Source organism: Panthera leo, chromosome B4 (genome assembly GCF_018350215.1).
Source record: "Panthera leo isolate Ple1 chromosome B4, P.leo_Ple1_pat1.1, whole genome shotgun sequence".
NCBI lineage: Eukaryota > Metazoa > Chordata > Mammalia > Carnivora > Felidae > Panthera > Panthera leo.
Window position 1 is genome coordinate 103,274,907 of NC_056685.1, and position 10,668 is coordinate 103,285,574.

The window sequence follows — 10,668 nt, forward strand, 5'->3', positions numbered from 1 at the left end:
AATCTCTTAAATTTCAGTGTAACTCACATTAATAAAACAAATATACCAAAACAAACACTGTGAAGGCAAGTATTATATAGATCTCTAAGTTTAATATAAAATTTTGTACAGAATAAAGGCTTATTAAGGAAAAGGTAGAAAAAGAGAATGAGAATAAAGGGAAATTTAAAAAAAAACATTTACTGTAGGGTGGAACTAAGTGAGTTTATGGGAACTCTCTGAATTTTTTGCTTAATATTTCTGTAAATCTAAAAGTCTGCTAATTGGGGTGCCTGGCTGGCTCAGTCATCAGAGCATGTGACTCTTGATCTTAGAGTTGTGAGTTCAAGCCCCATGTTGGGTGTAGAGATAACTTAAAAATAAAAAGTTCTGAGAAAATAAAAATAATAGTCTGTTAATTAAAAAACATTTGAAAGGATATACTTTAAAAAGGGAAAATCATCTTGAAAAATGTTAAATATATAATAAATATGGAATCAGAAGTGGTAAAATAAACTTGAATCTGTTGCTAAATAGCTAATCATATCAATTTTTGTAACTTAATATGAGATCTAGAAATTTAAGACATATGGTAGTAAGTGATAGATTCTTTCCAGAAGGTAGAACCATATGTGGGATATAGGATTTGGTGTGGGACTGTAAATAGGTAAAATAACAACTTTAAAAAGAAGCGAAGGACAAGGAATGGACAGAGGCAAATAGAAATGAGATGATATTATTAAACCTTTATAAAGACAGATTTGTGTAAAAGAATTAAAAGAAGTTAGGTAAACAATGAAAACGTATGAAGCAATAGCAGTTCTAGTGGAAAGCACATAAAAAAGTTATTCTGAAATATAATGTACATTTGCTGTCGCTTAAGAATATTCAATCCTACCATAGAGTGAGTATAAGAGGAGAAACAAGAATAGATGAAATTAAATATAAAAGCAAATGGCTTGGAAAACAAATTAGACACAGATAAAGCAAGGGTAGCCTATGCTTGTGAACAGGAAGGGATGGCGGGGCGGTCAATAACCAAATCAATCAAACATCAATAACCAAATATGTCTAAGACATCAAATATTCAGGAGGCCTTACACTGAGCATTCACGGGTGAAATCCAGTTTGGCCCACACAGATTAAAGTCATGGCCACTCAGTCGATTATAGGTGAGCTAGAGCTTTTGACGAGGTCCAAGGAGCATCCATGTATTGGTTCCAGTCACCTTCATTTGCTGCAATCTCTTGCTCTCTCTCAATTATAGTCTTTGTAACTACTGTAAGTGAGCAGATTGAAGGAGGAGAAAGGCAGGACACAGCACTGTGTAATTCAGGACTTGGCTAGTATGGTCCTTCCACCCTATTTTTACCCTATCCTGAGGGTGCCAAGCTGCTATATCTTTTTCCCTTTGCTTCTTACTGTATATTTTTAAATAATGAAATAGACATTGGATTTGGAGCATCAGGTATGTGACCTCTGCGACAGGCTGCCTGTACATGGAAAATACAATTGCATCATTATTTCCCAATGGGACAGAACACAGGTCCAAATCTCAGGCAGGAGCTATCAACACTGCCTCTTTTGGCCACTCTACTAGAAAAACGGAAGTTCCCTGCAGGTTGCCAAATAAACACTCAAAGGTCCTCTAAGTTAGTTTGCCCCTAGATTTTTTTTTTCCACTGTAAGGGGGCTTTTATTGGTCACTGTAAGGGGGCTCAGAATAAGAACTTCTTTTTGATTATATAAATCACTGGTATAAGAACCAGGATTAGTTTATAACCATGTGGTCATGAGCAGGTAGATTAATTTCTCTTTGCTTTGGTTTCTCCTTCTTTAAAATAAGATAATTGTATAACATGCTTGGTAAAACACTGTGAGGATGTAATCAGATCATTCACGTAAAGCACTTCAACACAGGGCCTGCCACTTTTTTTTTCTCAGAGTTGAATAATGGCTACAACTTTACAAAATATAATATAAAACTCCTTTTTAGTCTACACTCTAAAAGTACCAATTCTTGAACATTATATTGTTGAATAGCTTAAATCTCATGGCAGTTTATACTTAGATATAAAAAATGAAAAATTAATTTACATGGTTTAAATAAAATGGGTAAACTTTTACTGTGAAATTACATAGCAAAGTCTTTTCCAGTCATAACATCTAGCCTAGGTCATGAAATCAAGGAAGATAAAACTTAACATAATTTTTATGTGACCAGTGACACACTGAACATGTAATTTCTGTACTTAAAAAGCTCCAGATAAGATGCAATTTAAACATATTCTGATTTTTGGTGTGCTTTTATCACTATTCTAAAAATTAACATGTATTGGCAGAAGGCAAAAATGTCTGAGCTTCTCAAAAAGTGTGAAATGTGTGTGTATGGCTGGTTAAACAACTTTTTTTTTTCCTAAACCGGTAGAAAAACTTTATGGAATAAATGTGTTTGTACAGTGGTGACTATTTGTCACAGGAGGCTCTGACATAGACATTAAAGTACCAACTATTTTGGACAATATGTCATAACCAGCCAGTTGGAGGACAGTAACAAAATCCTTGGCCAACTATTCTACACTAGAGACATCTGTTTAGCTTAGCAAAGCTAGTAACACCAGAGCCTACTATGATTTGGATCATCTAAATAGCACAATTCATTTCAGTTTTAAAAGATGTAAGCAACACTGAAAAGTTACTCCATGTATCTTAGACATTTTAAACAGCAGCTGTATGTAGTATCATGTAAAAGTTCATGGAATATTTTAAGTAAAAAAGGCAAGCTATATAATATTGTATCATATTTTTAAAATTATTCAGTACATTTACATTATGTAATATTACGTTCTATGAAATTTTGGGGCATGTAGAAAACAAAGCAGAGTGTGACTTATTAAGGTGATGTGTAGGTGGATGATTTTTTTTTCTTTTTTTCAATCAAAAGTTAAGTAATGTAATACTGATTTATAGAGACTTTTACTATGTGCTAGACACTGTATATTAAGTGTTTCGTTGACTTGTTTTCATCTTTAAAACAACCTTACAAGGTGATATTATTTCCACTTCATGGACTAGTTATTGAGACTTAGAGAAGTTATATAATTTGCCCACGGTCAAATATTAGCAAGTGGCAGAGCTGGGCCTAGAATTTGGATCTGAAGTCAAACCTCATATTTGTAATCATCATAATTGGGGAAAAAAAGTCTACTTTATATATCCTGCACTCTGTTGTTTTATTTATGAACAGATATTTGTAGGCATCTATCCTATTTTCTGGGATGTATGGTGACCGATTCCTTCTGATTTGCACGGGATTTTCCCAGTGTTAGCACTGAAAGCCAGGGTCCCTGGGTTCCCATCCTAAGCAAACCTACACCAGTTGGTGACCCACCAGGAAGCATTGTTTAACCTGGAAAGATTCCAACGGTTCATGAATGTTGCTGCCAAATTCATAAATCTAAATGGAAAATAATGGAGAGAATAAAATTACGAAGAAAACTTCCTTTTTGTAAGCACCAAAGAATGAGTGTTTCTCAGGTAGAGGAGCATTCATTGTCTCTTTTTCTGGAAGCCACGGCCTAGAAAATAAATGAGCAGCAGCCTCCTTTGGCACCATTTTCGGCGAGTGCACGAACTGAGCACAAGTTTTGTGTAAGTTGTGTTCTCCTCCCAAATGGAAGGGAATCCGGGGTGAGAGCAAGGAGGAGAAACTGTATCTTTTAACGGACCGGAAGAGCAACCACTCTGGTTCCTCCCTGGCTTGTCTTAGACCCCTTTCTTAGCTGTTTTAAAACTGCAGCCCCACACCAGGCCTCGAACCCACAGTCCTCCCAAGCACGGGCCCCGCCCCTTTCTCGGCAGAACCTGTCGCTGCCGCCCTCTGGGGACTGCGCAGGATCTGACAGTCTTTCCTGTTCCTCTGCGTGGTTCACGCCCCTCCCCCGCGTTCTCTGAAGTGACTCGAATGTCCTGTCGAGTCTAAGTGCAAAACTATTTTTACCACAGTGTTGGGGCATCTCTGGGCACAAACTCCTTGCAGATTAGGTAAATTACAGGTGCAGGGGTTCATGTTACTTACTTAGCTGCCACCAGTTTAAAGCATTAATCTGCCTCTTCTGAATTTTCCCTTTCAGTCAGCGGGCCTTTCCTTCACCTTCAATTTTTAGGCCACTCATGGGCCATGCTAGTCGCCTCTTCTGCGGGCAGGCTGGACCTGAGTTTTGTTCCTTCTGTTTCGCTCCTTCCCCGCCCCACTCCTGTCTTCTATCCCTTTCTCTCTCTTCTTTCTCTTTTTCACTGCTGAGAAAGTATAACCATTTTCTGTCTGGCTCTCAGTCCTACTCTCAGCTATGACTGAAACAGCTTTCTTTGAACCCAACTATGCAACAACCTAGCCAAATTCCTTAGATGCGACCCACGAAAATCTCTTCAGTTTCTGAACAAACCCTCATCTGTGGCTGTTACTTCCTTAAGCTTCCTCCTACTATCGCCACCATCCCAACCCACAGGGTTGCTAAAAATCTTCCACAGGCTCCCTAGAAATAGCGACCCCACATCTCAGGGACTCCATCCCTAAACCATCCTTTCTCGGGCTTCCAGTTCATGATAGATTCTTCACTGTTGTGCACTAGCTTAAACCTCAGTCCTTTCCTCTAAAGTTCCTAGCTCCCGGGACACATTTATGTGATCTTTTAATTAGTATCTGTCCCCCAGGAAACTGGAGATTTGTTGAAGCATGAATACATAAAACACTGCTACTGGAGGTACAAGGTTCAATAGTTTCACTTCCATTATACCACTAACACAAACAAATCCCTAAATTCGTCTTAAATATCTGCCTCACCAAATCTATTGTTTCAGTTAACTCACTCTGGCTATTTCCGTCAGAGGCTTTATGAACTGACTAGGGAATGGGGGGAAATTAACGTTTATTTAGTGCATATTCCATATCATGGACTCAACACGTATTCTTCATTTTAGGCTGACAAGCCTGTGATGAGTGTGTTATATATGCTGGTTGATCTCTTACAGAACCGAGAATCAGAAAATATAATTAAGAATGGCTAGGGGTGCCTGGGTGGTTCAGTCAGTTAAGTATCCAACTCTTGATTTTGGCTCAGGTCATGATCTCATGGTTCCTGAGTTTGAGACCTACACATGGCTGGGCACCATCAGCATAGAGCTTGTTTGGGATTGTCTCTCTCTCTCCCTTTCTCTCTGCTCCCCCTTCGCTCCCGCTCTCCAAAATAAATAAACATTAAAAAAAAAAAAAAAAAAAAAAAGAATGGCTAGAATTAAGATCCTGGCTCACTCCAAAGTTGTTTTTCCATTGCTTACACCACCTTCCCAAAGACTCATAGCTAAAATCCACCATTGACTGAGTACCCACAATCCTTTCCCTCCCACTTCTTTTCACAGAGAAGAACTGGATACAGTCAAGATTTGTGGAGATGAAAATGCGTTTACAAATAATTCAGCATGAAGTAAGAATAATGAGCTAGTAAACTGAAAACTTTCCATTTTATCACCAGCCTCGTCTCACATTTTATTATGAATGAACTCTAGGCCCCCGATAAATAATTGATCTTTAATATGATTATTCTCTCATTGCTATTAATTTTTCCATAATTTTTAAAAACGTACTTGCACTATTTTAAGTTTGGAGGATTTCGGTTTACACAAACCTGTTTAGACCACTCGCCAAGGTCTGTGTCTCCCAAGTTCTGCTGGGAAATAATGCAATTGCAATTACAAGCATCTCATATTCTGTAAACAGTTTGAGTTCCAAGAGTTCACCAGTTAGTTGTTTGGAAGCATTGCGTATTTTCCCATTACCTAATCTAATAACGGGTGGTTATTTCCCAAGCTGGCATTTCCTTTTTCTCTCCTCGCACCTCCACCCCCCAGCCCCCAAAACAACAACAAAAGAAGGAAAAGGCTGTTTCAACTAAGGTGAACAAAGACACTAAATTTTATTGGCCGGAGTCCTAGAGAATGTTGGGAAAGGGGCTTTATAATTTAATAAGGAACAATTCAGTAGTAAAGTTTGCATTCACACAAAGACATGCCACCACCTGTCTGGGAGGCTATTGATCAGCACCTCAAAGTCTTTTCTACTTTCTAGAATCTTCTCTCTCTACATTTTTAACTCACTGTTTCTCCAGGGACAACACTTGAATGAGGGAAAAATAAAAAGGAAAGTGCGCCCTTTCACATTCTTTGGTAGATTCATGATGTGCAGACTCCCCCACATCTATCTGATACCGATTAAAATCAATAGTAACTAATAGTGAATGGTACGACCTTAACGTCACTTCCGTTATCCAGGCAACAAAATTCCTTAAATTTGCTATTGTTCTTATCTCATTTTTTGCCTATATCTAATTCCATTAATGAAAGTACTTTTATAGAATATGTGACATTTTTAAGGGATTGCACAATTTTAAAAACTTCGTCACTACCTTTGAGAGTATGATGTCTTTTGTCACTCTATCAATTTTATGGATAAAAAAAAACTGAGAATTTGAGCTGTAGGAGTTGACTAAGAATTCCCAAGCTAAAATGACTATAACATAAGGCTTGTGCACCCCAATTTGAGGGCTATTTCTCACATTTTTTATCTTGGTCAATTTCACTCACCCTTCTAGATTCAAACTCCATGAGAAAAGGGATCATTTTTTACTGTTTTATGCTTACCCCAGGACACTATCTGGCAGTTAGTAGGTACCCCAAAAATGTTGAATAAATGAATTTTAGTTATTGTTATCTTAATAATCTTAGCAATAATGTTAAATATTTTACTGGTTAAATATGACTTTTCAAATTGTCTTCACATTATTAGATGCATCATACAGTGTGGTTAAAAGTAGAGGATAATTTTCCATAATGGATGTTAGACTATACCCTGACCTGTTAGAGCCTCCAATCTGCTATCTTAACTGCTGATGTTAGCAACCAGCCCTGCTAGAAATAGGAGCAAATGTCACACACAAAAATAATGGCTTCTTATTATTCTTCCCTGGGTTTCTTACCTTTCCAAAATCCTAAAAAATGGTTCTAAAACTTGATAGGAAATTACTCAGCTGCATAATAACAAAACATAAAAACAGTCAAAAGTGTCGGAACAGAACACCCCAAGCCTATTACTCAACAGGAAGAGACTATGAAGAATTATCTTCTGGAATAAGCGACTTGACTAAAAATGTAGCTTGTTCCTACATTGTCTGACCATTGATCCCTTGTACTGTCTTCACTCTTTTCATTTACAGAATGAAGTCATAGTGAACATAGCCTATAATTATCCCTGCTTGGGGGTAAAATAAGAAGACCTTATGTTTCCATCTACTTTTTCAGGCACTGACTAGAAAGGCCAAAACCAAGGTTGACTGTCATCCCAAAGGCCATTTATAGGTGACGGGTGTCCTACCAGAGCTCTGGGAGGGAAAAAGGAAAGGAAAGAGAAAGAAAAAGAAAAGAATGCAATAATAACAGAGGGGGAAAAAAACCCTTCTGCAATAGCTCTGCTTTATTTCCTTCATAAAAAATGGTCTTAGCCCTGTACATAGCCTTATGCTTTAAATGCTAACTAAGGCTCATCAAGCAACTAATAGAAGGCTATGTGCTTCACATGCATGATATCATTTGAGTCAGTCCTCAACAAAAATCTGTAAGACAACCACTGCTATCTTGAGGAAACCAAGAGCTAGTACTTGTCTATGTACACATAAACAGAAATTAACTTAGCTAGGACTTGAAGGGCTTTCTTTCCAATCTAGAACCCATATATCATCCTTATATTGTACTGCTTTCTCAACCACCATACTTGTGTGCATTGGACCATGGCAAGCTGCAATTAAAATGTTTTACTTCCTTGCTTGTGCCTTGGTCACCACCTTTCTCATCTGAATCCTGACGCTCCCTCGTGGTCTAGTGGTTAGGATTCGGTGCTCTCTCATCCCAATCCTATTTGGAGTCAATGTATATCAAGAATGTAAACTAACAAGCTATGAGCACAGTGTGCAGAACAGGAGCCATAAGGAGGCACCTTGGAGTGGAGGGGGCCACATAGAATTCTGAAATACAAAGTAGCTATAGTGTGAGTCTTGTTTCCACTAAAACTGTTTTCAAAGAGAAGTGATTATATGTATTGCAACCCCACCCCTATGCCCCACCCCTTACCTCATGGGTACCGCTACTCCACCATGGAGGGGTACAGAATTCAGAATTCCCCCAAAAAAGATAGCCAAGGAAGGAATCTGAGCACCCTCCAGCCACCCCTCCAGCTCCCAAATCATCTTACAGCCTTAGTAAAAGAGAGGAAAGAGATTTACCTGCTGCTATTGAGGCTGAAGCCTGAAAGTCATGTATAACCTTTGAAGGACTGTAATAGTTTTAATCACAGGAATGGCATCTTTTTGACAGGCAGGACAGAGAAAAGAGCTGAACCACTCTGCAAATACTAACCAGGCTATTTTGGAGCAATGGCTATTGCCTTTGAAATCTTTCATCATGGGTCTATACTTAGAATTCAGATGAGCCTGGGGGAGGGGAATGGAGCAGTGTTAATCCCCAGTTGTTTTGAAGTTGTCCTGTAAACAGGTTAGCATCTAAACTATCTTAAATGGAACCATTCAATGCTTTATTTAAATTGTAGGATTCTCTCCTAGTATTTTGTTTTAACCTGTTCTGCATACAGATTGTCACATCTTCCTGGAGGTGACACTTCTCAGTTTTCTTTCAAACTAGATATTCTAGAGAGCGCTGGCTGGAATCACATTGGTAGACTGATGCTCCCTGACAGCTAAAAGTTGGATTGAGTTTCAGGAGCTACTATATATAAAGCTGGGGCGACTTATGTCACCGCACTAATTAAATGCCATCTGGGTGGTTCCTCTGGGTTTTTGAGCCCATCACCCAGTTCAGACCGAGTCAGAGGCCAAGGAGGAGAACATGATGATGGACCTTTTTGAAACTGGCTCCTATTTCTTCTACTTGGACGGGGAAAATGTTACCTTGCAGCCATTAGAAGTGGCAGAGGGCTCTCCTTTGTACCCAGGGAGTGATGGTACTTTGTCCCCCTGCCAGGACCAAATGCCCCCGGAAGCTGGGAGCGACAGCAGCGGAGAGGAACATGTCCTGGCGCCCCCAGGCCTGCAGCCTCCCCACTGCCCCGGCCAATGTCTGATCTGGGCTTGCAAGACGTGCAAAAGAAAATCTGCCCCCACTGACCGGCGGAAAGCTGCCACCCTGCGCGAGAGGAGGCGGCTAAAGAAAATCAACGAGGCCTTCGAGGCACTGAAGCGGCGGACTGTGGCCAACCCCAACCAGAGGCTGCCCAAGGTGGAGATTCTTCGGAGCGCCATCAGCTACATAGAGCGGCTGCAGGATCTGCTCCATCAGCTGGATCAGCAGGAGAAAATGCAGGAGCTAGGGGTGGACCCCTTCAGCTACAGACCCAAGCAAGAGAATGTAAGCCCAGCTGCTGCCGGGGCAGGGGAACGCAAAGGCTGATTAGACGCTTTCCTTGGGGCCTTAACCTCCAGCTGCTGGGTCTCCGTTCCAGTTCCCGTTCCTCGCCCGCCCCTCCCGCTCCCTCTCGAATGAACCCCCAGTGACCCGTCCACTCGGGGTGCCTGCCACAGGCAGGAAATTCGTACCCGGCCCGAGGAAGCAGGGGAGACACCCCCACCACGCTCCCCCACTCCCTCCCCGGAACCGACGTTTCTTTCCTAATCTTCTGCGGCCTTGGTTTTTCTCCAGCTGGAGGGTGCGGATTTCCTGCGCACCTGCAGCTCCCAGTGGCCAAGTGTTTCGGATCATTCCAGGGGGCTCGTGATAACTGCCAAGGAAGGTAAAGTAAAAGAAGGGCGCTGGGCTGTGCCGGAGAACGCGCCGGGAGGGGGGCTGGGGTGAAAGGGTAGAAAGGGCTCGGAGCCTCGGCGGGGCGGGGACGCACCCTGCAAGGGGCGAGCTCCTCGCGCGCGGCCACCGGGTCCTCCCGCACTGCCTGCGCGGCCTCGCGCCGCGCCCGGGGCTGCCTCGTCTTTCACTCCTTGGGTGCTATGCTTGTGTTTCTCTTTTTCTGCGCTCAGGAGGGGCAAGCATGGACTCGTCAGCCTCGAGTAGCCTTCGATGCCTTTCTTCCATCGTGGACAGCATTTCCTCAGAGGAACGCAAACTCCCCTGCGTGGAAGAGGTGGTGGAGAAGTAAATGGGAGCCGGAGTTTGGGATGCTCTCCACGCAGCGGCAAGATCCCACCCTCCCTCCTTCGCCTGATCCTTTAGACGGGGTCACGTTACATTAATATTTAGGAACTCAGACCCACGAGTTTATGAAAGGGAAGGAGACATGTTCACAGAGAAACTTCTCAGAAACTGTCGTGCACGCTCACATGAAAAAGCCTCCGGCTTTGGGCTTTTACTTTTGGAACCGCGAGTGGCTTAGGTCTAGCAGCCTTACTTTGCTTTTGTTTGGTTAGTTGTGCAACATATTACTTTTATTACGGCGATCCTTTTGTGCCATGTTCAAAAGAAGTTCATTCCTGTCCGAAGCAAAGTGGGAACGTTGCATCTAAATGTTAGTGGTACTGAATGTATTTTTGTAAATAATCTTAGTACTTTCATTTTTTATGTAAACCCAAGAAGTAATATTTTAAATGTGGAGTGACGGATTGCATATAAAAATGTGCG

General features: G+C 41.3%; 1 protein-coding gene across 1 annotated transcript; it reads left to right on the forward strand.

Annotated features, from left to right (window-relative positions):
* The first annotated feature begins 8,928 nt into the window (after window positions 1–8,928).
* Window positions 8,929–10,630, forward strand: MYF6 (myogenic factor 6). The gene is made up of 3 exons (XM_042944647.1): window positions 8,929–9,447; window positions 9,739–9,829; window positions 10,071–10,630. The coding sequence occupies exons 1-3, from the start codon at window positions 8,929–8,931 to the stop codon at window positions 10,187–10,189; spliced, it is 729 nt and encodes a 242-aa protein (XP_042800581.1). The 3' UTR covers window positions 10,190–10,630.
* The last annotated feature ends 38 nt before the right edge of the window (window positions 10,631–10,668 follow it).

Bases quoted from the DNA above. Each gene is read 5' to 3' on its own strand.
- MYF6 (XM_042944647.1), top strand. From the start codon at position 8,929: ATGATGATGGACCTTTTTGAAACTGGCTCCTATTTCTTCTACTTGGAC. The intron at 9,448-9,738 runs GTAAGCCCAGCT...GTTTTTCTCCAG, and splicing joins ACAGACCCAAGCAAGAGAAT to CTGGAGGGTGCGGATTTCCT. The intron at 9,830-10,070 runs GTAAAGTAAAAG...TTCTGCGCTCAG, and splicing joins CGTGATAACTGCCAAGGAAG to GAGGGGCAAGCATGGACTCG.